Raw genomic sequence first — 26,604 nt, forward strand, 5'->3', positions numbered from 1 at the left:
CTCCTTCCTTCCCTTCTCTCTTCCCTTTCCTTCTCTCCTACTCCTACTACATGGAAGGTCTCCTAGTTGGACTAGGAAAGGGGGGAATCCTACTCCCGATGGGAGTAGGACTCCTCCTTGGTGCGCCTCCTCCTAGGCCGGCCACCCCCTCCCTTGCTCCTTTATATACGGGGGCAGGGGGCACCCCATAGACACACAAGTTGATCTATGGATCGTTCCTTAGCCGTGTGCGGTGCCCCCTTCCACCATATTCCACCTCGGTCATATCGTCGCGGAGTTTAGGCGAAGCCCTTTGCCGGTAGAACATCATCATCGTCACCACGCCGTCGTGCTGATGGAACTCATCTCCGGAGCTCGGCTGGATCGGAGGCCGGAGATCGTCATCGAGCTGAACATGTGCTGAACTCGGAGGCTCCGTACGTTCGGTGCTTGGATCGGTCGGATCGTGAAGACATACGACTACATCAACCGCGTTGTGATAACGCTTTCGCTTACGGTCTACGAGGGTACGTGGACAAACACTCTCCCCTCTCGTTGCTATGCCATCATCATGATCTTGCGTGTGCATAGGAATTTTTTTGAAATTACTACGTTCCCCAACACATTCCATTGTGGTGAAGCTCCGCGGTGTTGTCGGAAGCCTTCAAACTTGTTGTGGAGATTGCCCCAACCTTGTTTGTAAAGGTTCGGTCACCTCCTTCAAGGGCACTACTAGTGGAATCACGACATCTTGCATTGTGTGAGGACGTGAAGAGAATACGGTGGCCCTAGTGGCTTCCTAGGGAGCATTGTGCCTCCACACCGCTTCAACGAAGACGTCCTTCCCCTCAAAGGGAAGAAACTTCGGTAACACATTCTCGTCTCCACCGGCTCCACTTGTGGTTATCTCTTACCTTTACTTTGTGCAAGCTATTATTGTGTTGTACCCTTTGCTTGCACTTGTTTCTGTTGTTGTTGGCATCATATAAGTTGCTCACCTAGTTGCACATCTAGACAACATTTGTTGCTAACCCTAATTTGTCAAGAAAAGCTAAAAATTGGTAGTTGCCTGTTCACCCCCCTGTAGTCAACCATATCGGTCCTTCCAAACTTCCTGTTGAATGTAAGTTAGTTATGGTGTGATCCTTCTATGTGTGCTAGGGGAATACAGTAATATGGATTAGTTCTTGCACAGTATATTCAGTAAACCTAGATTGATTTATCCACACTGAAGTATCTTTCCTTTGGTGTATTCCTGTATAGACAAATGGGTTTAGTTATCTTCATAGTAGAAGCGCCAAAATTGGATTGACATACGGTTCCTCTTTTCTTGTGACATGTCTCTAGAGATTTTATTTAGGGATTTTATTATTTATGGCACTAGCTGTGTCCCATTACTCAGATTTGCCATTAGAAATTACAACTGCTCAAAAATGCCATCATTCTGTGAGATGCTTGCTCAAAAATGTCATTAGATATCTAAAAAATATCGCCGTTCTGTTAGATGTTTGCTCAAAAAATGTCATTAGACATCATTATTGTCAGGTCAAACCCGTTGACCATCTTATATGACAAAAATACCCCTAGACCCACATGTCAGCTCTCTCTCTATCACAATGATAAGTGTGGGCTCCACTCGTCAAGAGTAAGCAAGTGAACCATTTTAGAGGAAAATGAGAGCGTTGTTGGGATCAAATGGGACCCACACTTTATTATAGTGAGATAGACGGAAAGCTGACATGTTGGCCCATAGATATTTAAAGACATTATAACCGAGCACTTTTCCTGCCCTCTCAGGCCATCAAGGTTTTTGGCCATCGGATCTTGTGGATGAACATTTTCTAGCCGTCCGATCGACTCCTGGATGGATGTTTCTAGGGCAGCTATTCCCGTAACAAATTCTGCCTTATATGGTTAATTGGGCCAATATGGGCTTTCTGATTGCACTTGTTGCTTGGTATTGCTCTGTAGAGAGAGGTAGTCGGTACGTCTCCTTCCCCTTCTCTCCCTATCGCAAAAAACCCCTTGAGAAGCAGTAAACCCAGGCGGCGGCCGTCGCGCCAAGCAGGCGGATGATAACATCTCAACGGAGGCCCTCTTGTTGGGTGCCTGGGTCCCTGCCCATGGATCTTTGTCATCGCGCTGATGGTAAATTACGCCCCTTTCTCCTCCCGACCTCTCCTTTTCATCGTGACCTGGATGGATCCTAGGTGCCCTGCAGCCCCCGTCCTCATCGCCGTCATAGTACCTCCTCTCGCGCCTCCCGTATAATGTCCGCCGCTTGTTTGACCCCTTGGCTTCATCTCTTATCTCGTGGGACGAAACCCTACCATGCTCTAGCAGCGGAGCAGCTTCCCTTGCAATGGGCGTCTGTGCAGTTACAACCGTCATATCTGGCGAGCCCAATTAGCTTAAAAATACAGCACCCGGAGCTCAAGTCACAGGGGCATCACTGGCCAGGTTGTGACTGATTATAGCGGATTGAGCCCACACCCAGGTGTTGACGATCACAGGCGGCCGGTCGCTGATGAAGGAAATGGAACCCAATGAAGGGATCCTGAAAGTCCATGGTACACACATGTCTCAACAACATTTCTTTGGAAAAATCACATACAAAGGTTATCTTTTTTGTTCTTGATGTTCAATTAGTTCATAGGATACAACTTGTAGTTCTGGACTTTGCCTGAACTCTGCTCTTTTGCTACCTAGGTGGATCCTAGATGCTCTTATTTTGCTCATGGCCTAAACTTAGCTTTTCATAAATGGGTACAGCTAACAACTTAACATGGCTAAATGATTTGCTGGGTCCCAAGATGTAGTCCACCGAGACAGTAGAATTGTTCTTATCTGATAAGTAAACTACATAATCATTACATCAGTAGTTGTTTTAGGCATACCTATCTCAACTATTGCCATTGAAATGTCTAAACAATGGCATAGAATTGTTCTTACCAGTTTTTTAAAGAGATTCACCTGCGGTTTTCTTCGGGATAACGCCGAGTATGTAATACTACTAGCCAGAGTATAGTTTAATTACTATTACTGGCTAATTTGGCCAATCATACAATTATAGTCAGTTCTACCATACAATCATCAAACATTCATATAGGACAGCACATATAATCCTATCTGAAAGTTTTGTTGCCAATGAACCTAAGACTCCTTGAGCAGAATTACTTTCTTCTGAAGTTAATGGAGACATATACAGTTGTAGATTTTGGTCAGTTTTTGCTTTGCTGATTGATTATTTATATTTGACATGCTTATTCTGCATGGAGTTACTCAGACCATCTCTAAGATTGCAGGGGAACTAATACAACAAGCTTACGCGGAATGTAGGACATGAGCTCTTTAGATAATCTTGCTTGGCTGTATGGATTAATTTCATGTGGTAAATTAACTATTCTGAAAATCAAAGCTGCAGACCTTGTCATCAGCAAAAAAGGGTGTTTTGTGAATGGAAGCAGTGGGTTGAAGTTTATCTGGAATAGGGCATTGTGGCACACCATGCACTGTCCTCTTCATCATTTTCGAGGGTGCCATCATGATGTCTGCATTTACCTACACCGCCTACTTTATCTTAGACCTTCAATTAATTGGTACACTCCATATATTATACAGTTTGGCGAATTTTGAAAAATGTTAAGCTGCACTACTGTAATCTAGGGTCTTCCTATACTTATACCGGTAATATATGTTAACATGTTTAATAGTTGGGCAGAAAGTTTCAGTTGATTGTAACTGCTTCATCGTAGAAAGAAACATGCCATATATATGCTACTTCAATCCTATGTGGGATTTTATTAATGCTGTTGTAGCTTGGAATTGTCTACTTATGTCTCGTGATGCTATGATCCAGTTCTGTATTTCGCCAATGTGTGCCTGTAGTAGGACAAATAAAATCTCCTCAAATGTCAGATTTTGATTGTTCCCCTACGACGTACCCTATGGCTAACTTTGTTGTTACAAGCTATCTCTACATCGAATATTAGTCTCTCACATCAAATATGCATAATTGTATGGTTTATGTGCATGACATTTGAATTATATATCCATACATTTCTTTACTTGATCTCTCAAAGGTTCAAGGTTTTTTTAGAGATGCAGACGGGTACGCATCTGTCCATGAAGAGAAAATTACAAAAGGACAACCGTTAAAGCATCAACAATTGGTATAGTTTTAGCTTTGTGGACAGATGTAATGTTGTGGACGTGTATGCTTGCATCGAGGTTTTTTAGAGTTATTGTTTTGTGCAAAAACTAGATCTGAAGCTTTCAACATTGTTCATTTTCATGCATAAATTCAGGTTTGCTTTTCTCAAAGAATAATTTTATTATACGTTAGCACTTCCAACATTGTTCAGCTTCAAGCATAAATTCAGGTTTGATTTTCTTATAGAATGATTCTCTTGTAGGTTAGATTTCAAAGCTTTCAAAATTGCACAGTTTATGCATAAATTCATGTACTAGAGATCAAAATTGAGCCCAAGAAGGCCTTTTATGGTCTGCCAATGATCACCCTGTTGCATTGTTCCTGAGGTGTAACAACTACTCCCTCTGTTCCCAAATATTTGTCTTTCTAGGCATTTCAAATAGACACAACATACGGATGTATATAGACATATTTTAGAGTGTAGATTCACTCATTTTGCTCTGTATGTGGTCATTGGTTGAAATCTCTTGAAAGACAAATATTTAGGAACGGAGGGAGTATATTACATCATGCTATTTATATTACCTTGATGTTTCATTATTCTGATGTATGCCTATTTATTTTTAGAAATACCTACCATTTTATTGTAGAAATATACGGGCGCAGCAACGCGTGCCATTAATGATCTAGTTTTGGTCATTATAACATGACAAACGAGATTCGAGCTCACAGTAATGGTGTCCAGTGGCACTTTTGAGCATGTGCCTAACGAATCGATGGTATTTTTGAGCAGTTGAAATTCTTAGTGGCAAAACTGAGTAGTGGGATATAACTAGTGGCATAAATGAGAAAAAAACTTTTTATTTATTCAAAACATTTACTTTCATGAATAGACTGAATTTGGTTATAGTACTACTTTAATGTGCAGTGTTGATGCAGTCTGGATTTTTTTTTTCACCTTTCAGAATCTTTTACTACTTTGGTCTGTCCTTTGTTCTTGAATAAAAATTGTCAGCTGCATTGTCTAGAATCCAGTTTTGTTTTTTTGAGAATCATCGGGGAGGAGTCCCTCCACCTGGTCTGATTTGTGTGCAAATATACATTTCCCAGTCAATCACTGACAACTCGTTCCATTATGTGGAAGGGGGTAGCATGGCAAAAATCTAACACTAATCTAACTGGCCCAGGAAGGCAGGAACAAAATAGCTGCTAATCTTGGTCGCGTCAAATCCCTGGTAGAAGTATTAACCAGCCAACGGATCAGATTCACGCACACTCGCGCAGGCTCCACCGAACGGATCACAGGAGGACATCGAACGGCTGCCGTTGCACCATCAGCAAGCCGTCCACTCCGGAGCACAGCTCGCCAGTCGCCGCCACTACGCCTCCGTCCCCCGATCAGCCATGGCGGGCGAAACCCTCGCGGCCTCCCCCGCCTCGTCACCAAAACCCTAAACCCTATCCCACCGCCGAACCCCGCCACCCCAGTCCACACGTCCGGCGCGGCGGCCATGGGGCCCCGTGGAGACGGCGTCCGCTTCATCTCCTCCGGCGTCAAGCTCCCGCGCGCCTCCCCGGCCCCTGCCCCGGCGCACGCCCTGCTCTCCGCCGCGCTCCCCCCGTTCGCTCACATCGGCCGGGCCATCGACGCCGCGGCCCGCCGCGTCGCCGCGTCGTTCCCCCGCGTCCCAGCCGCGCGGGCCGAGACGCCGGCCGCGCCCTTGCCGCGGAGGCACGGGAAGGACGGCGGCGGGGCCGGGGGCGAGGAGCGAGTCCTAATCAGCGAGGTGGCGGTGCGGGGAAAGGACGGGGAGCCCCTGGAGAGGCCCGAGCTGGAGGAGGCGGCCGCCGCGGCCCTGCGAGCGTGCCGCCCCAACGCGGCGCTCACGGTGAGGGAGGTGCAGGAGGATGTGCACCGCGTGGTGGAGAGTGGCCTCTTCCGCTCCTGCATGCCCGTTGCTGTCGACACCCGCGACGGCATTCGCCTTGTCTTTGAGGTCAGGATTTTGCCTGTTCCCCAATCCCTTTCCCGTGGCTTATTTTTGGAGTTGAAGGTTGAGAAATTTGGGATGTTCTGTTGTTTAGGTGGAGCCGAACCAGGACTTCCACGGGCTGGTCTGTGAGGGTGCCAACATGCTGCCTTCCAAGTTCCTAGATGACTCATTTCGCGACCGCCATGGTACTTGTTCTCATGTTTAAGAGTCTGTTACGTTAGATATGGTTATTCATTTGTGTAACCGAGTGTGTTGATTTACTTTGCACAGTGCTACATGAACCAACACTGCATGTTAGCTTTAGTCCATTTAAGTATGTAAATTTGTCTGGCACAGAGATATCTAGAATGCATAAGAGAATTACCCATACCATGCCTATTTTATCTAATGTAACATTGGTCTAAAATGAGGCCTGCATTGAAAAATTATCACCGTTTTTGGTCCTATTATGATACCAATAGATTGAACTGTGCAGCATAATTATGCGACAGTTACAATGCAAAAGCGACATGGCAAATAAAGCACGCCTTTTATGTGGACTCACATGGTTCTTGTTGTTGGTTTAGTTTTAATCTTAAAGCCTGTTTTTCTACACTGCATAGAAATCTATGGTAAAATAGGTCCATCTACAGTGACATAATCTCTCAGTATCCTTTCTTTATAGAGAAATGATGTAAAACTACTGAATTAGGAACTGAGTTGGCCTCAGTTTGGTGGGAGAGTGTACAATTCTATAGCCTTGGTCAAGTCCTCTTCACTTGAGTGTGGGGTGTATATCTCTTCTTTAACAGAACATGTAGTTCCTCCTGCATGTTTCTTCAAATATTATTTCTCTAAAAGAAAGAGAAACGATTTTTTTAATATTAGTCTATTATTATTAGCTTCTAAGATTTGTTCTTGAGACCTATGATTGGTGTTTGCATTATGCAGGGAAAATAATCAACATAAGACATTTAGATCAAGTGATTAAGTCCATTAACGGATGGTATCAGGAGCGCGGTCTTACTGGCATGGTAGGTGGGGAAGCAATTAATATATATTCATATTCTACCATTTTGCATAATTTTTTGTTTTCTTCTATTTGGTGATGTATTGCAATTTGTTTGAGAACATTGCTGAACAATAGGCATCTGCTGCACTTGTCTTAAGGAACAAGTGTATATGCTTTATATATTCTTGGCTTCTAGTTCCACAGGACTTGAGTTGTCAATTTCTGTTTTTGTAATGCACTTGCCATCATTTACATCTCACCTGTCACCAGTTCCAAATTGGTAGGGCATACAACATAGTTCTGTTTTACCTGTTGTTTCTTACTTCCTGGTTCCTGCTATGTATATGGAACTTAATTGTCACGCCATGCTTTTGATTCTACATGTTCTTAATTGTAACAAACTAGAAACGTGATGCGAGAAAAAAATTGAATGTGTGGGAGTTGCTAACATGTTAGTTGTGTCTAGCAAACATTTAGGTGCGTACCATTTTTTGGTAAGAAGCAATATTATTTACAATTTTAGCTAGTAAAGTAATATTTTATTGCTATATAATGGTAAATCAACGAAGGCACTTGATTTTATTTCAGGTTTCGTATGCTGAGATCCTTTCTGGAGGAATTCTAAGGCTACAAGTTTCTGAAGCTGAGGTTAATAATATCAATATTCGCTTTCTGGATAGAAGAACGTGAGAATCATAGCTTGACTTAGTGAGATCCTCTTTGCTGATTAGTGTTTTATGGCCATTTATTACTCTGATCATTTGTATCTTCTTTCTCTTTCCATCTCTCTATCATTAGTGGTGAACCAACTATCGGGAAAACAAAACCAGAGACCATACTTCAGCAGCTTACCACCAAGAAGGGTCAGGTCAGAGCATTTTAGAAGTTACTTGCTGTATTTGTATTTTAATCTACTTTGCACGTATTATTGATGATATCCATGATTTTATGAACAGTTCTCATTTCACACTTTGGTATACCGGTATATGGTGATATACGTTTAAGTATTTTTAGTGTGGTGTGGAAGTTGCTATGCAAATACCATGACCAAAACTACAAGTACTATTGTTAAAAGGATGTCAACAATATACCAAATGTGGTTGGAATCGGATCATGCTTGCATAGTTTTTGTGTATGTAGGCTTGGTTTGATGTCAATTTGAAACTGCTGTCCTCTAGCCTTGATGCTGTAATGGACATCTTATCTATCTTATTAATGATGAAAATAGGCATACAATAGAGCACAAGTGAAAAGAGATGTTGAAACAATACTCACTATGGGAATTATGGAGGATGTCACAATAATTCCGCAGCCTGTGGGAGGTGAATTATAATTCCCATTTTCTTGAAGCTGGTCTTCATTTTCTCAAGTACCTGTGCTCTTATCTATTGTCTTGTGCAGATTCTAATAAGGTGGATCTTGTCATGAATCTTGTTGAACGCAAATCCGGTGGTTTCTCTGCTGGTGGTGGCATTTCGAGTGGGTTAGTGCTGTTTATTTAGTGAACCCCATTGAGTGAATTGTATGCTTTCATAATGTATGTTTCTTAACCTGTGAGGCGCTGAGGTAGTTTGTTATGTACTGGATTTCGAATACCATATGTGGCCTATATACAAAACAATTGTCTTAACATATACCATGCTATTTTCTGTGCAGGATAACAAATGGGCCTCTTTCTGGATTAATAGGCAGGTCAGTAGATTCCTCAGTAAATACTATCTTATTTCCTCTGGGATGGAATATGGCTTGTTTAATTATGTAATAATATTGCCATGGTAATACTTTGAAGATTTAATCGTTCTTAGCTCCAACTGAGCTTCGAGCCTTTCTAAAATAACTAACAATTCCAAGAAGCAACCTGACATATAACCTGTTCATAATTAACTATAGGCTTAAAATGTATCAGTTAGAAAGGGGCTCGTGCTCATGATATGAGCTATTCTCAAGCCCCGCCATCACATTGTAGGGCTAAAGTTAAGATGACCCTCCAAAGCCCAAGCATGACTTTAGGAACTGGCAATTTTAGATGTTGGTTTTAATTTTGTTATTTATCTTATACCTGCCTGGTTAAACTAGGAAGTTCTAAATCTTTTTTTTTTACCTCACACTGGAGTTTTTAAACAGCTTTGCATATTCTCAGCGGAATGTTTTTGGGAGGAACAAGAAGTTGAATCTCTCACTAGAGAGGGGCCAAATAGATTCTATATTTCGTTTAAACTACACTGACCCTTGGATTGACGGTGACAATAAGAGGACCTCCAGAACTGTCATGGTTCAGGTATTTACCTTTAGTATGATATCATCACAGTTCGATGATTCAATCAGCTGTGAATCATGTGCATGCGCTTACGATAGTTTTCCTTGTCAGAACTCTAGGACCCCTGGAACACTTATCCATGGTGGGGAGCATCCTGACCATAGTCCTATTACAATTGGACGGGTAACTGCTGGCATTGAATATAGCCGACCTTTCAGGCCTAAATGGAGTGGTACTCTTGGATTGATATTTCAGGTAAACACGTGAATAAGAGTTGTAGTAATCGATTCGCCTTTTCCCCTGCATGTAGGCCTATATAGTTGTATTAATAGTTGTAGCAGAAGTCTAAAGCAGACATAGTTGTGTACTCATGTGATGTTGGTACTAACTTTGTTGATTGAACCGTATAAATATGCATTACTGTTTCCTTTGCTTACCTCTCCCTAAAAATAGCCTAACTGCTTTCTGTTGACACTTTCTATGCAGCATGCTGGTGCTCGTGATGATAAAGGCAATCCTATGATCAGAGATTTCTATAACAGCCAATTAACTGCAAGGTCTCAATCCTGATTTCTCATTCAACTTTAGTTTGTACCACAAGTATATACTCCCTCCGTTCCTAAATATAAGTCTTTTTAGAGATTCTAATATGGACTACGTACGGAGCAAAATGAGTGAATCTACACTCTAAATATGTCTATATACATTCATATGTACTTCATATAGAAATCTCTAAGAAGACTTATATTTAGGGACGGGGGGAGTACATAACAGTGTACATCATGAATACAGTTGTCAGATTAAGTTACTATTCGAAATGTGATAGTCCTGTCATGAAAATGCAGCGGAAATCCTTATGATGATACATTACTTGCTAAGCTTGAAAGTGTCTACACAGACTCTGGAGATCATAGCTCTACAATGGTTAGTATTTATCCTCTGCATTTTACTATTTTCTAATCTTGCTGTGACAATTTCTTATATCATACTGTTGTTACCGCTTCCAGTTTGTTTTCAACGTCGAGCAAGGTCTGCCCATTCTTCCAGAGTGGCTTAGTTTCAACAGAGTGACAGCCCGTTTGAGGCAGAGCTATGAAATTGGTCCTGCCCGACTTCTTCTAAGGTATGTTTTAGGCATGCCGTGCCATACCAATAGTGAAAACATCAGTTTAACCTGGAGGTCTGCACACAGTGGACTTACATTTTTGTTGTTATGTTACCTAATATATCATTTTATTCTATGATCTAGTGCTTCTGGAGGTCATGTGGAGGGAAACTTTTCGCCTCATGAAGCATTTGCAATTGGTGGGACAAACAGTGTAAGAGGATATGAAGAAGGTGCTGTTGGTTCTGGCCGCTCATATGCAGTTGGTAGTGGTGAAGTCTCTTGCCGCTTGGTAAGCCTTGCCTCTCTTGTTCGCAATATTAAGTTATTTGTTTAAACTGAACATCCACATGAAACACCTCTACATAAAATGCGCACAACCATATGCTATTCTCATAAAGAACTAGTCAGCAACATCAATGCACACATATCAAGAGAAAACTAAAAATGCAGTATTTGATTTAGTTTGCAATTTTAGGATGAAGTCTTATTTGCTCGTATTTAAGAATATAACAGTAAATCGATTATTTTGTTTGAGACAAAAATAAATAAATACACATGCAGTTCAGTGTAACATCTCCAATCCATGTTGGACACATATTAACTGCATTATGCAGGCGTGCAACCTGGTACCTGTGCATGCATGGCCCTTCTTAGCCACGCATAGGAGGGTACTATTTTGAATACCCAATGATTTGTTACTTGCCAATGACAAACTATTTTGAATTATTTCTGTACTTGTGTTAATGATCCAATGATTTGTTACTTGTCATACATAATTTCATGGCTGGAAAATTAGTACTTTAATCGTGGACTATTCATGATTGCTACCTGCCATGACATCAAATGCATTTGACTAGTTCTTGTGCTACTCTGATGTATGTTATGCTTGCCGTATGATTTGCATTAAAGAAAAAAAAATCAGCCTGCTTTGATTACTCACAGTTGTCATTTTCTGTGTAGTTTGGTCCGTTGGAAGGTGTGGTCTTTGGTGACTATGGTAGTGATCTTGGCTCTGGTCCAACAGTTCCTGGTAAGTCATGTTGTACTCACATTTTGCTGTGATATATAATTTTTAGTCCATATCTGTGGTCTCGAAAGCAGGCTGGCTCTGTACATGTACTCAAATTCTCTAAGCCTTGTTTTGGGTTTGAGGAAAAATCTCCAATTCAGATTCAGAATGAAGAAAACTATTGCTTTTGGCCCCTATTCTAGTTAGAAGATTTTGCTGCTGCTGGAACAGGCCTGACAGGGGTTCCACCTCCTGATTTTGTAGAGCAATTTTGATGTATCACCTCTTCTCATTTGCGCAATCTCTCGTCGTTTTTTTTAGGTGACCCAGCAGGAGCACGTGGGAAGCCAGGAAGCGGTTGCGGGTATGGTGTTGGCATCCGTGTGGACTCCCCGCTGGGACCTTTGAGACTTGAATACGCTTTCAATGACAAACAAGCAAGACGATTTCACTTTGGGGTTGGGCACAGAAATTAAACTGTCGAGGTGTCTGTTATTTGATCTCTGTCAGCCTTAATCTGATTTACTGAGCATGCACTGTTAGGGATAGTGCTGTCGTCTTTGCGATGTCGATAGAAGTTTCCGCAAAGCAAATTTTGTGTAGCCCAGATTGCCTGAACATATACAGTTCTCCATTCCTTCAATCCTGTGTAAACTTTGCTGGAAGCCACAACCAGAGAAGGTTCTCCAGCTGGCAAGTCGCAGCGAGTTTTGTTGATATGAAAATTTGAGCTAAGAAATCAAAATTGAGGACCTGTGTTGGTAATGCGCCGCATGCTTGCTTGAATCCAGCAAGCCATGTTTGCATGTAATGCAGCGGCTCCAGGTAGCCATCCCGCTAGGTTGTTTGAAACTTTGAACAATTTGGCCAACACATATTCCTGGGAATGTCACCATGTTCAGCTCGATGGACTTTCCTCATCTCCAAGTTTGTAATGATAATCTGAACGATCAGTGTCGTGTTATGAGTTGTAACTAACCACAATGCTCATGTGCAACATCTCGTGAGTGACAGCAAAACAATCACGGCAAGAGAGAATTTGGTGAAGGCGATTGATTCTTCAAGTACAGTTCCTAATTTCTTTGCACCTACCTTTGGATGAAATCATAATCCAAGTAGACTCAGTCTAGAAATTCTAGCACCAAAGTCCCAACAGGCCCCATGGGCAAACACAACATCATTTCAACGAACCCCAGTTGGAAACAGTACTCCAAAGCAAGATTGCTTTTAAATACTCTATATGGCAAGAGAAAAGAAATTGATGATGTATAAACTTTCAACACAATCAAAAGGGTTAACAGGACCAACTGCAGTCTGGAGCCATGATTGTGAGCAGGTATTTAAAAGTGTCGAATCGGAATGCCACAAATCAGTTCTAGTTGCATCTTCTTACTGGACAGCAAACCCAGCGGTTGTGTCTGTCACCCCATATGATTCTCTTAAACAACAAAATGAGGGATGTCCAGCCACCGCATATGGGTCGCCACACTGCTGTATTTCCTACTCCCTCCGTTCGGAATTACTTGTCGCGAAAATGGATGTATCTAGATGTATTTTAGTTCTAGATACATCCATTTTCAAGACAAGTAATTTCGAACGGAGGGAGTAGTAAACAACGGTCAGACACAATGACGAGGAGTAATAGTGTATGCTACACATGGCGAACGCAATCCCATCTTGTTTCTTGGTCCTTGCCTTCAGAGCACAAAGAAAGGTTGACGTGTGGCAAAGTTCTCGGGCTTCAGAAGACACTATGAACAGCTGGTATAGTTGCAGTGGTGCAGTCATATGTCACAAGCTGATCTCCTTCGGTAGGCTGATCTCCAGGAAATACAAGCTGCCAATGTGGAACCGCAAATTAGGTATGTAGTGAAAAGAATAATGTTGCTGCTTATTTTCCAAGAATATAACAGTGTCCTCTGCTTTCAAGGCATGGGGCTGTGTATAACAACGTGATAATGAAAAGCAATTGTGTCAAAATTAGCATGTGCTGTGAAGTGTGAAGGAATGTGGGTTATGCATTTGTACTGTGAAAATGCGTATGGCAGGTTAGAATTGTGCGAATATGGGCATAACACAGATGCATTTGGCTAATGACTATTGATGATTGCATTAATGCATATGGCTGCTGACAAAATTTACTCAGGTCCATATCTTTGCTTGGGTGAAGGGAGCAGTATGTTTAAGGCTATTGCCAAACACTGCTGCAAACATATTATTATGCCATGTTTGGGTAAAGGGACCGGTATGTTTAAGCCTATTGTCAAACACTGCTGCGAACATATTATTATACTAATGCAACCTTCATGCCATAAATTCACCCTATAGATGATAGAACATAAGTCATTTACTCATTTTCTCTATGATGCACTCACTGCCAACAGCATATGATGTCAATCTGCTACGATACTATCAACTACTCCCTCCGTCCCATAATATAAGAGTGTTTTTAACACTACACTAGTGTCAAAAACGCTCTTATATTATGGGATAGAGGGAGTAGAATACAAGAACTCAATTACCACCCTCTAACATAGATATTAGTTGTTTTTTCTCAAATCACAGAGTAGAAGTGCTTCAGAACTATACAGACAAGTCCTTTGTTCAGAGACATCAACAAACCTCGCAGACATGACGGCCATGCCAACAAAGACTGCTTTGACAGCTTGCTTCTGGCCAGCATAGTCAAATGCTAGAGGTAACAACTCATGCAAAGTGAGGAAAGCCATAACACCACCAACTGCGTAAAGACAAATGGGAAGTCAACAAATTACTAAGCATGAAATATCACGTTTTAGCTCTACCAACAGACTAACCTGATGCAAGTAGGCCTTCAAGAATTTCAGGATTTAAGTTGCTCGGAAACAAGACAGCTGCAGTAATCACATTTGCATCAGTGGTCGATAGGTTATTAAAGAATAATCTTACAGAAAGGCTCACAAAAATAGCATACCTACAAAAAATACTCCTAGTGGCTCAGCCAAACCAGAGAGTGTTGCATATTTAAATGCTTGCCATTTGCTTTGATATGCAAGAAAGAAGGAAACACAGAGAAACATTATCAGCTGCAAAAAAGTAAGTCCAATAATGACAAAAGGAATAAAAGGAAATATTGAGCTATAAAGAGAAATTATAATTTCCCTTCTTTCTAAAGTACAATCATTTCAAACATGGTCATGCTTTGTAGGTGCTTTGAAATCTAATCGCCCTTTAAGACTGGAAGAACAGATAAAGCTCACATAGCCAAGATCAGAGCCACATTTGAGAAGTTCTTAGATTGTATGTCATTTAATGATAATGCATAACAAGCATGACTTATATTTGTGTAACCAACTTATAACATTTGGCTACAGAAAACCAAGAATTCGTAGCACTTGCGGTAGTGGACTCAAGACTCATTTGTGAAAGCTGGTGTGAACTTCAAACTTCACTAATTATTCATCTCTACATGGGGAAAACAGGTACCTTTTGGTAGCAAAATAGAGTGGCAGAGCTACAGCAACCCCCTGAGAAGGTAAAAAGTGTCAACTAGTTAGGATAGTAGATCAAAAAGGAAATTGGCAACATGTCAGACTGTCAGCAGTCTCGGATATACTCCCTCCGTCCCAAAATAAGTGTAACTGATTTAGCACAACTTTGTACTAAATCAGCAACACTTATTTTGGGACGGTGGGAGTATGATTTTGTAGAACTATGGCTTCTTTTTAATTTCTCTCCATAAAATGGAATTATTTAATTTTCCGTGTAGTAATTTCTTTCAAAATAATAGATCCTGCTAACACAATTTGCAAACTCTCCCTTGTACGTAATGATATGTTTGATGCCAACTAATTCTACTATGGTCACTAAGCATCAAACTGAACTACACAGATCAAAAGGAAAAATATAAAAGTTGGATAGTGTGGAGACCTAGCAAATATCAGAATACTCGAAACTTCATGGCAAAACAACACTGCAAATGAGTTAAGATTCATCACGGCCCTCTTGTCTTGCCATGAATTAGTTTGCCATGAGATTGGGCTTTCATATATCAAACCTATATATTGACTCCCTGGTACACTATAACAAACAAATTTTTCATGGCAGTTGAATCTTCTTACAAAGAGCACCCCAAGGGCTATCCTAAGTGCCAATGGTGCAATATATAGCTGCATATAAGAATTCTTAGGCTACTTAACCAGAAAGGCTGATAGGTTGATTTATATACCTCGGGTATGTTATGTAAAGCAATAGCGATAGCCAAGTTAACTCCCACGCGAAGACCCTGCATTTTCGTTATAACCGAATATAATTAGTGCAAGCTATAAATAGTAATAAAAAAGGTGCATGAACCCTTGGAAAACCAAAACAACCAAGCTATGCTCCAGTAATTTTTCTACTGTAAAAAAATGCAAGGTGCAAAACGTCCTCTTAGCAAATCAATGATGCCACTACACTGAGATGAATACACGACGGCATTACCTTCACGGATCCAAGAAATACTGCCATTCCCTCAGGAAAATTGTGCAAGCTAATTCCTGCAGCTCAGAATAAGTACAAAGTCAAAACGATTGTGATGAATGTTTGACTTCAGTCAAAGCTAATATGCTGAGTATATAAAAACAGAGGCAGTAACTTACCAACAGCAGTAATGATGCCACTGAATAAGACTTGCCGGCGATGTTTTTTCATCATATCTTTGCCTGACCCGTCATCATCAGTCTGCTTTCCACAAAAGAAAACCAACTTCTATTCAGCCCACTTATTTTGGTAAGAAAACAGATTTGATATGAATGATGCTGGAAACATCCCCGAGGATTGTTCATTCCAACCTTTTTCTTGCTTGCATCAGTTGTTGGGACAAAGGTTGGCTCTGGAATAAACTTGACAACGAAACCAAAGAAAAGAACTCCCGCAAAGAACTGCAAGATATCGCAATGTGTTATCTGAGATAGACTGAAGTTTCATGACATGGATTCTAAAACTGCAAGAAAGATCCAACCCACCCAAAGGTTAGCCTTCAAGAAGCCAATGGAGTTGAGTGCATTGTGTGCCAAGTCTAGAAACGAGATGCTCAACATAAGTCCAGCAGCAAAGCCCTGCATGTAGCATGAGCAATACATAGAACACGAACAATCGGACAACCATTACTTTTACTTACCTAAAGGACAGATAATCAATAACTTAAAAAAAAGGCAGTTGATGATGACCTGGAGGAGGCCGAGCCTCTTAAGGTCAGGGGAAGGGTTGACGATCACGAGCAGCGCACCTGAAGACACAAATCTTGAGCTCAGCTTAAGCGGTCACAAAGAATCCTCGCAGGATATCACGTACTCCCTCCGTTCCAAAATATAGTGCGCCCGCGCTTTTCAAGGTTCAACTTACTTTTGCTCCCGCCGCAGTAATTTATGGTCAAAGTTGAAGCACGGGAACCGAGGACGCACTATATTTTGGAATGGAGGGAGTACAAGCATCAGAAACTGCTGACTAGCACGTGGAGGCGCATTAGGCAACCGTGTTAGGCCAACAAGCAAGGTTTGCCGTTACAACCTGAGCGTCATAAAAACAATAGGAAAGCCATAACCTCGGCGTGGAACTAGCTTTGGCGCTCTGTAAATCAGTCTGACAGGCCCCTGGACTACCAGCTTCATCTATCTATGCATTCTGATGAATGTTGGGCTGCGGCGATTGATGACTAGTTGTCCTGCCTGGGTTCATGTAACACGGCACAAAACTCCGTCTCTTTGCAAATAGCAAGGCACTGGGTTCTTTTCTAATAATTGTGTAACACGACTGAACAAGAAGATGCTAGAATTATCCCCGAAAAGGCCGCGCAAACGCTGAAAATCCTCAAGTCAGGCGACAGACACACGGTGGCGGTCAAGCCGGCAGCACGCAGCCGGGTTGGGGCTCGGGGGGAGAGAATCAGAATCTGTGGCGGGATGGCGCGTACCGAGGGAGGTGCTGAGGCCGCCGACGAAGGAGAGGGCGAGCGCCACCAGCACGTGCTGCTCCATCTCCGCCGCGCTCGCGCTCGCGCTCGCGCCTAGGGTTTGAGGGGCCGCCGGCCGAGGAGCGGAGAGAGGGGAGGCGAGGAGAGGGAGATACGACTAGTGGAGCGGAGGGATCATGAGGGAGGGAGGATGGGGATGGGTTGGAGGGAGGGAGGAATAGGGGAACTGCTTCCCAATCACGAACTGCTCAACTGCCTTTGTGGCATTTCAATCTATTTGTAGCGAATACTGATATAAATAAAGGCATATTGAAATACTAGTGAAAATCGTGCCACTACTGGCCTGTGTCTGCGTGGCATGAATCATGGTGCTCACTGCACCTTCTCCCACGACCATTTTTCTCGAATTCTTCTTTTTTATTTCCCTGGTCTTGGAGGCAATCGATTTATATATCTTCTCAAAGACCAGATTTCGAAAAAGATAATCTTCTCAAAGATTCCAACCCAAACGGCTGCCACAAGCCAATCAAGTATCCGATGCCATATCAATCAAAAGAAAAATGAAAGAAGAGACCAAGGCAGGCAGTACCAACAGCTGGAATAGAATAGAATAGAATCACAACAAATATCATTCAATTTGTTCGAATGAAATGATAACACGGCGCCATTGGCCACGGGTTACAGACGCGGATTGGGTTGAGTTTACCAAACGGGTCGAAAAGAGGAATTACATGTAGTAGTGCCGATAAATGTGCGGCGTAATCATCATAGAGTGGTCATTCGTTGATCGGTGGATTGAATTGAAATTAAATTAAATTTAAATCAAATCAACCGACGCGTCTGCGTGGCGCCGCGTGGGAGCGTGCGCGTCTCAGTGCAGGTAGTAGGCGACGAGGGAGACGAGGAGCGCGGCGGCGCCGGGCGCGCCGGCGATGGCGCCGCTGGTGGCCGGGGCTCCGGCGGCTGCTCCGGCAGGCGCGCCGGCGGCCGCGCCGGTCGCGCCGGGGGACTCGGCCGGCGCCTCGGCGGCCGGGGTGGTCGCCGCGACCAGGGAGGCGGAGGCCACCAGGGCGATCAGCACGGCGCAGGCGATCTTCTTCATCTCCATGGCTTCTGCCTCTCTCTCCTCGCGGGTACGGTACGGTTGCACGGGGCCTGCGCAAAAGAAACAAACAGCAAGCGGCTAGGCGGTCGAGGAGGAGGGGGAGAGGTCGGCCGGCGAGGCGCGGTTTATTCCGGTGGTGGGAGCGGGGCGGGGGGAGGGCGGCTCGGTCGCTCTCTGCAAGGCCTGGGAGAGGGTGGGGTGGCGCGGCGCCGCGTTTTGTAGGGCGCGCGAGCGGCCATGAGAGGGCCTCGCCTGCCCGTCGGTTGCCGCCCTGCCCAAATTAGCTTCCGTACGGATGGCCATTAGCGCGCGGCGGGAGCATGCGGACGACATTGCCTTACCTTTGGTTGTGTGCCTGGAAAAAGGGAACGGTGATGGTTAATCGGCCCGCGGAATATGAGTTTGATTAATTAAAATTCGGTTATATCAAACGATTGCCCCTCCGCATTTTCATCTCATGTGCGGATGTACCTCGTGATTATCAAACAATTCGATTAGTTGGCCCAGAAACAGTTCAACCAAGTGCGGATGTACCTCATGAAGAACGTTCGAATATCACGATATAAAAGCATCCCTTGTACTCCCCCATCCATGTCAACTTCGTTGTTTTAGTATAACTTTTTGCTAAATCAACAATAATTAATATGGATCAAAAGAAGTAGCTTAATTATTTATCATATACTGATCCTTTAATTCTTCATTTTTAGAGAACTGAACATGTTCTTCGTCCAGCCCATGGATTCACCATGTACTTAATCCTAATCCTAGGATGTCCACCATGTATTCCAGGGTCCTTGTCAATGGGGCGTTCATGGATGCAATACCCATGGACGGGGTCTCCGATAGGGAGACCCCTACTCGTCGATGTTGTTTGTAACCATCATGGATTGTCCTGCTGCTCTCATCAATGTTAGCGTCAACGCCGAGTTACTCAAGCCCATTGGTGCCACCCGCATGCCATTTCGTGCACCTCTTTGTACGCTGACTCCAACCTCAAGATGGCTGATTACCAAGATTACTTGACAAGATACTTTCCAAAGTCAGGTGTTGGAAGCTCAGTCACATGGGCCTCGACGGGCGATTGATCATGCTCAAACGTGTGTTGTCTGTTATGGTGGCGTTCCAAATTCGCACACCCTATATGGTTGCATAGGTTTGTTCATAAACTCGGGAGAGGTACCCTCTGGGAGAGCAAGGAGGTGGTCGTCGGGGGCAAGTGCTTGGTCATCAGGAAGTTTGTTTGCCGAGCAAAGGAGTTTGGGGGGCCTTGGGATACCTAACTTGCAAGCTCAGGGGCGCGCAGTCACAAGTGCTTGGTCATCTGTAAGTCTGTTTGCCGGGCAAAAGAGTTTGGGGTGCTCGGGATACCTAACTTGCAAGCCCAGGGGCTCGCAATGCGCCTCCGTTGATTACGGCAATCTTGGAATGAGCCAGATAAGCCTTGGGTATGCTTGCCTATATGCCCATTGACAGGAAACACAACGACCTATTCAACGCCTTCATTTGCTTTGTCATCGGTAATGGAGAGAAGATAAAATTCTGGCTGCACCCATGGATCAACGACATGATCTTATGTGTCAGCGCCCCAGACCTGTTCGCTTGCTGCACGAGAAAAAACATGATTGTGGCTGAGGCCCTCCGTGACGAGCGCTGGATCAGGCACCTGCTGTAACACCCCAAGAATCATGCTACAGTAACTCCACACTAATGATGCCAAGTCACCTTGATTACTAAGCTAAATAGCCCCGTGATTGAAAACCAATTCAAATTCAAATTTAAAATGCAAGTCAAATATTTATTTCTTCAAACAGTAAAACTAAAATGTTCAAATTATCCTAAAATTCACCTGCTAATTGTTATGTTGAAACCAGCCTCATTTTAATACCCAAAATGCCCCTGGAAATTAATTTAGTGGTCCATCAGCAATTAAATTGGCCTTTTCCATTTCTAAAAATGTTTAGACAACTCCTTTTGACCCCAAACTTTTTGTCCCATCTCAATATATTGTGTTAGAATTATGTGCCAAGTTTTGTTCAAAACAAAACTCATTTGGGACTAAAAGAAAATGCAAAAATAGAGGCTAACAATAATAAACAGAAAAGATAAAAGGGAGAGATAAAAACAAACTAAACCTACCTGGCACCGTGGCCCATTTAGCTATAACACATCTGAAAGTCCAACTAATCCCTGGGTGGTTTTGGAAATTCTTAACAACATATAGTTCATTGAACTAATGCTATTTCAAGATGATCATTTCAGAAAGTTCAATGATTGGCATGGCATGGACTATAGATGTGGACCCCTCAAAATGCAAAGGACATATATTGGCAACAAGCTCAAGACACTACATTTTCATTTTAGTGATCCAAGATCACATTAAGTCCATAGGAAAGCCAATACTATTAGAAGGGGATGAGGTGTTGCTTAATGGCTTACTTGCTCAAAATGCTTAGTGATATGCTCCAAAACCCTCAATCACTTTCTCATTTCCACATATGTCCTAAACCTAAAGTCAAATTCGGCCCCACCAATTTGATCTATCCGGCGCCACCGAGTTTCATTTGACATAGCCACTGCCACAAACCCTAGTTACTTCGGTCTCGCTGATAGGGATCTCGGTCTCACTGAGATGGGATTGCAAACTCTATGTTTCCCTTTTGTAACATTTTGGTCTCACCGAAATGAGCAAATCGGTCCCAGCGAGTCTGCATTGCAAACTTCCTGTTTCCTTTTCGTAACACTTCGGTCCCACCGAAGTTAGTGAATCAGTCCCACCGAGTTTGCCTGACCAACTCTCTGTGTACCTATTGCTGAAATCGGTCCAACCGAGTTTATGCGATCGGCCACACCGAGATTACGTTATGCCCTAACCCTAGCATATCGGTCTCACCGAGATGACTGTATCGGTCCCACCGAAAATCCTAACGTTCACATTTTTACATGTATCGGTGTGACCGTGTTCGCTGATTCGGTCCCACTGAGTTTGGGAATCTATGTGTAACAGTTAGATTTTGTGTGGAGGCTATATATACCCCTCCACCACTCTTCATTCATGGAGAGAGCCATCAGAACAAACCTACACTTCCACTACTAATTTTCTGAGAGAGAACCACCTACTCATGTGTTGAGACCAAGATACTCCAATCCTACCATATGAATCTTGATCTCTAGCCTTCCCCAAGTTGCTTTCCACTCAAATCATCTTTCCACCATAGCCAAATCTGTGAGAGAGAGTTGAGTGTTGGGGAGACTATCATTTGAAGCACAAGAGCAAGGAGTTCATCAACAACACACCATCTATTACCTTTTGGAGAGTGGTGTCTCCTAGATTGGTTAGGTGTCACTTGGGAGCCTCCGTCAAGATTGTGGAGTTGAGCCTAGGAGTTTGTAAGGGCAAGGAGATCGCCTACTTCGTGAAGATCTACCCTAGTGAGGCAAGTCCTTCGTGGGCGATGGCCATGATGGGATAGACAAGGTTGCTTCTTCGTGGACCCTTCGTGGGTGGAGCCCTCCGTGGACTCGCGCAGCCGTTACCCTCCGTGGGTTGAAGTCTCCATCAACGTGGATGTACGATAGCACCACCTATCGGAACCACGCCAAAAATCTCCGTGTCAACATTGCGTTTGCTCCCTCCAAACTCCCCCCATTTACTTTCTTGCAAGTTGTATGCTTTACTTTCCGCTGTCCATATACTCTTTGCATGCCTGCTTGAATTATATTGAGATTGCTTGACTTGTGCTAAGTTGCTAAAATCTGCCAAGAACTAAAATTGGGAAAAGGTTAAGTTTTATTTGGTCAAGTAGTCTAATCACCCCCCCTCTAGACATACTTTCGATCCTACAAGTGCTATAAGAGCTTTGGTCTCCATTTGCCTTGATTTCCATAGCTTTGGTGATCATAGCCTTGGTTTCACAACCTAGAGAGTATGGCGTCTAGCGAGGGAAATTACCACCGTAGAGGTCCTTACTTTGATGGTACTAATTTTGCTAGTTGGAAACATAAGATGAAAATGCATATTCTTGGACATAACCCCGCCGTTTGGGCTATTGTGTGTATTGGCTTGCAAGGTGAATTCTTTGATGGGAGAGAACCAAACCGTGAAGCTACCGCGGAAGAATTGAAGATGTTGCAATACAATGCTCAAGCTTGCGATATCCTCTTCAATGGATTGTGCCCCGAAGAATTCAACAAAATCAGCCGTCTTGAGAATGCAAAGGAAATTTGGGATACTTTGATTGATATGCACGAAGGTACCGACTCCGTCAAGGAATCCAAGTTGGATGTGCTTCAAAGTCAACTTGATAAGTTCAAAATGAAGGATGGTGAAGGTGTCACCGAAATGTACTCTAGGCTTTCTCTCATCACAAATGAGATTACCTGCTTAAGAAGTGAAGAGATGATCGACAAATTCATCATCAAGAAGATCTTGAGAGCCTTGGATGGAAAATATGATACCGTGTGCACATTGATCCAAATGATGCCAAATTACAAAGATCTCAAGCCAACCGAAGTCATTGGAAGAATTGTTGCTCATGAGATGTCACTCAAGGACAAAGAAGAGCTTCACAACAAGTCTAGTGGTGCTTACAAAGCCTCATGTGATGCTCCTACATCATCAAATGAGAAACAAGCCTTCAATGAAGAATTGAGCTTAATGGTGAAGAACTTCAACAAATTCTACAAGAGTAGAAGCAAGGAAAGAAGTTCCAAGTCAAGGTCCTACAATGACAAAAGATCTTCTAGTCGTGAGCGAAACTGCTACAATTGTGGAAGACCCGGACACTACTCCAATGAGTGTACGGCTCCCTACAAAAGAAGAGAAGACTCACCTAAAAGAAGAAGCAAAAGGGAAGAATCACCTCCAAGAGAGAGAAGGAGTAGAGATGATCGCTATGAACGAAGAACCTCTCGAAGAAGCAAGGATTCAGAAAGGAAGGACAAGTCATCAAGGAGCTACACAAAACGAAGACATCAAGCTCATGTTGGTGAATGGGTATCCGGCTCCGACTCCGACCACCACTCCGAGAGAAGTTATCACTCTGACTCCGAATATACTCAAGATGAAGGTGTTGCCGGTCTAGCACTTGTGTCAACCAACTCCTATGACATATTTGATTCACCAAATGAAGGAATTGGGAGATGCTTCATGGCTAAAGGCCCCAAGGTAACACACCCCGAGTATGTTGATTTCAATAGTGATGAAGATGACTTGCTAGGTGATGATGATTTACTTGTTGACAACTCTAGTGATGAATACTATGATGAAACGTCAATTAATCATGCTAATCAAGATAAAACGAATGACAATGATAAGAAGGAGATTGAGCGTCTAACTAAAGAACTAAACACTCTTAAGTTAGCTCATGAAACTACTTTAGAAGATCATCGAGAACTTTTAAAAACTCATGAGAAGTTACGCTTCGAAAAGCTCAATCTTGAGCAAGAGCATGAGTTCTTAAAGGCCATCAATGATGATCTTCGGAAGAAAAGTTCTTCTTACATTGCCAAGCGTTTACTCTTGTCTACTTACATGCCACAAGTAAAATCTAGCAACAAGAACAAGAAAGATTCTTCTTCTAGTAGTAACAATAATCATGCTAAATCCAATATTGTTGCTTCTAGTAGTTCTCTTGATTCCACTAATGATTCTCTTAGCCAAGTTACACTTGAGCAAGAAAATAGCTTATTGAAGGGAATTATAGAGAAAGGTGTTTACAAAAGCCTTGCTGAAAGTAAGCAATTTGAGGAAATTGTACGCAAGCAAGGAAGGCACCGGAAGAATCAAGGTGTTGGTTTTGAACGAAAGTTCAATGCCAATGGAGTTGAGTGGGAAGAAGATCAATACCCCAAGACGAAGTTTGTTCCTCAACAAGAGAAGTATGACCCTACTTCCTTCAAGGGGACACAAGCTCAAGATGATCTTCCACCACAAGACCACAAGCTAAAAGGCAAGGACAAGCTTCAAGAAGAGATTGATGCATTTGAAGATGCTCCGAAGGCCTTGGTCAAGTGGGTTCCCAAGACTACATCAAGTTCTACTTCATCAAGTACATCTACAACTCCAAGGATTCCCATCAAGATGATGTGGATCCCGAAGAAGAAGAACTAGAGAGTTCTTGAGGGTGACTCCGCCAACATACTTCACTCATATTTATTTTGGCAAGGACAAGTGCAAACAACTTCCACATCTTGCACTAGTTCAAGGAGTCACAAACCCTCTTGTTGGTAAGACAAGGGACAAGGTAACCTAATGCTTTCATGGACATCATCATGTGTGTGCTTCACTCTATGTCTATGGATATCCTTGTTTGTTCCTTGTGGGACTAACCCATGTAGGTATTGAAAGTGCAACTCACTCCAATGGATTGCTTCAAATGATCTACATCAACAATGAGCATCCACATCTTCGATATCTACATGAAGTCATCATCGACAAAACCCAAGGTTAGTTGATCCCTCTTAGGGGGGATATCACATCTAGGGGGAGCTTTACTCTAAGAATTGAGCTAAAGCAACTCTAATGGTGTGAACACAACAATGCTTTATGTAAAAGTGGTAACCCCACTTGTGCTTAAACGATGAGTATGACCTATGATCAAATCTTCTCATTTGTCTCCTAAGTCAATATACTCATATATAGATGACCTAGTCATCGCCAATTGCTTGATAGATGCTAGAGTGATTGTGCATGCTTTGCCACATATTTCATTTGCTATTTTATTGTGTGAGCATGTTGGTTGCATACTTTTCTCATTCGAGGACATCCATTTGTTGCTTTGATTGTTTGGAGTTTCTTCTTTTTGCCAAATGGATGGACAAGAATGCCTAAGAACTCCCTCTAGCTATCTATGCTTTTCTCTTCTCAAATTCTATTCATGCTACATCACAAAGTTTGATCTATGTCAAATTCAAACCCTCTGTGTGAGGAGCACTCGGAGTCCCATTTTTTCATAGGCTTAAAACTTCCAAAACCTCTCTGTGTATTTCGGTCTGACCGACTCCTCCATTTCGGTCACACCGAGTTCACTGGGTTGATCAAGTTTTCAATCTCGGTGCAACCGATTAGAACATTTCGGTCTCACCGAGTTGCAGTAACCGCTTGCAATTCTGCGTCTCGGTGCCACCGAGTTGTTACACTCGGTCACACCGACAGTGTCAGGATATATATGCTGACGGGACAGATTTTGGAAATCACTTCAAAACCTCTTCGCCCGCGCGTGTCCTGCTCTGCCTCTCGGGTCTCTGGATCGTCACCTTGTCGCCAGTGACCTCCCGCTGCTGGTCTCCGCCGCCGTCAACGGATTTCAACGCCGCCGTTGCCGCTGTAGCAAACTCACCGCTGAACTAGGGTATGAGTTCAACCCCTTGTGCATTCTTTTTACCTCCAATTCTGAGCACAAGGTCAATGCCATGTTCTTTACCACGTATGAGATTGATCCATCCACAGAGAACCTCCATTAGACTAGATTTGAATTGAAAATTTAGGGTTAGGTTTCCGCCAGACTCATCTCGGACCGATCGAGTTGTAGGAATAGGTTCCACCGATTTGGCTTAGGCCAAAGCACAAGTGATTTTCGGTCTGATCGAAAGTTGCAAATCGGCGCGACCGATACCAGGACTTTGTGAAACCCTAGCAAACTCGGAGTCACCAAACTATGTCTCGGTCTGACCAATTCCACATGTTTAGACTCCAAAAGTTGCTTCGGTGTCACCGAGTTTTACAAATCGGTAGCTCTGAAATGCTTCCTGTAGAAAACTAAAACTAAGTTTTTGACTCATTCTTTTTGCAAAAACTCTGCAGTTTGTGATGCTCATCTGCTCTACCTCATCTATATCTATTCATAGGGTCTGCTGTCAGTTTGCTTTGCCAAAATGTCTGACCAGAGTGATAGCCAGAACAAATCAGAAGAGCAAGTGAACATGAGTGAGGGCACTAGTCCCTCTAGCAGCTCTGATGATGGCAGCAGGAGCACTCCAAGCAATTTGCCCAAGGCATCTACAAGGACAAGCAAGAAGAGAACCTCAGACTCAGAGGATGAGGACTATGTGGCTGCTGAGGAGGAAGTAAGCTCCAAG

The 26,604-nt window shown here is 43.0% G+C and overlaps 3 protein-coding genes across 4 annotated transcripts; 1 reads left to right on the forward strand and 2 right to left on the reverse strand.

Annotated features, from left to right (window-relative positions):
- The first annotated feature begins 5,396 nt into the window (after positions 1–5,396).
- On the forward strand, positions 5,397–12,256 carry LOC123136730 (outer envelope protein 80, chloroplastic). The gene is made up of 16 exons (XM_044556211.1): positions 5,397–6,129; positions 6,218–6,311; positions 7,057–7,139; positions 7,706–7,803; positions 7,916–7,985; positions 8,346–8,439; positions 8,519–8,600; positions 8,774–8,809; positions 9,242–9,395; positions 9,486–9,629; positions 9,861–9,931; positions 10,220–10,298; positions 10,382–10,497; positions 10,624–10,771; positions 11,443–11,512; positions 11,813–12,256. The coding sequence occupies exons 1-16, from the start codon at positions 5,644–5,646 to the stop codon at positions 11,965–11,967; spliced, it is 1,980 nt and encodes a 659-aa protein (XP_044412146.1). The 5' UTR covers positions 5,397–5,643; the 3' UTR covers positions 11,968–12,256.
- A 522-nt stretch (positions 12,257–12,778) lies between these two features.
- Positions 12,779–17,695, reverse strand: LOC123136731 (zinc transporter ZTP29). 2 transcript variants are annotated; one of them, XM_044556212.1, is made up of 12 exons: positions 17,424–17,695; positions 16,681–16,739; positions 16,477–16,569; positions 16,303–16,392; positions 16,111–16,195; positions 15,953–16,008; positions 15,699–15,755; positions 14,957–14,997; positions 14,445–14,512; positions 14,308–14,364; positions 14,114–14,231; positions 12,779–13,328 (listed from the first exon to the last, which is right to left on the reverse strand). In XM_044556212.1, exons 1-12 carry the CDS (start codon positions 17,485–17,487, stop codon positions 13,283–13,285), a joined length of 834 nt encoding a protein of 277 aa, XP_044412147.1. In that variant the 5' UTR covers positions 17,488–17,695; the 3' UTR covers positions 12,779–13,282. The 2 variants fall into 2 exon arrangements, with proteins under 2 accessions (XP_044412147.1, XP_044412148.1); XM_044556213.1 differs by having other exon boundaries at positions 16,111–16,192; positions 17,424–17,694.
- A 329-nt stretch (positions 17,696–18,024) lies between these two features.
- Positions 18,025–18,890, reverse strand: LOC123134011 (arabinogalactan protein 23). Its single transcript, XM_044553376.1, has one exon. The coding sequence runs from the start codon at positions 18,529–18,531 to the stop codon at positions 18,295–18,297; it is 237 nt and encodes a 78-aa protein (XP_044409311.1). The 5' UTR covers positions 18,532–18,890; the 3' UTR covers positions 18,025–18,294.
- Positions 18,891–26,604: the final 7,714 nt, after the last annotated feature.

This window comes from Triticum aestivum, chromosome 6B (genome assembly GCF_018294505.1).
Source record: "Triticum aestivum cultivar Chinese Spring chromosome 6B, IWGSC CS RefSeq v2.1, whole genome shotgun sequence".
Lineage (NCBI taxonomy): Eukaryota > Viridiplantae > Streptophyta > Magnoliopsida > Poales > Poaceae > Triticum > Triticum aestivum.

Bases quoted from the DNA above. Each gene is read 5' to 3' on its own strand.
- LOC123136730 (XM_044556211.1), top strand. From the start codon at position 5,644: ATGGGGCCCCGTGGAGACGGCGTCCGCTTCATCTCCTCCGGCGTCAAG. The intron at 6,130-6,217 runs GTCAGGATTTTG...TCTGTTGTTTAG, and splicing joins GCATTCGCCTTGTCTTTGAG to GTGGAGCCGAACCAGGACTT. The intron at 7,140-7,705 runs GTAGGTGGGGAA...ATTTTATTTCAG, and splicing joins AGCGCGGTCTTACTGGCATG to GTTTCGTATGCTGAGATCCT.
- LOC123136731 (XM_044556212.1), bottom strand. From the start codon at position 17,487: ATGGAGCAGCACGTGCTGGTGGCGCTCGCCCTCTCCTTCGTCGGCGGC. The intron at 16,570-16,680 runs GTCATCATCAAC...TGCTACATGCAG, and splicing joins AGAGGCTCGGCCTCCTCCAG to GGCTTTGCTGCTGGACTTAT. The intron at 15,756-15,952 runs GTAATGCCGTCG...ACGAAAATGCAG, and splicing joins TATTTCTTGGATCCGTGAAG to GGTCTTCGCGTGGGAGTTAA.
- LOC123134011 (XM_044553376.1), bottom strand. From the start codon at position 18,531: ATGGAGATGAAGAAGATCGCCTGCGCCGTGCTGATCGCCCTGGTGGCC.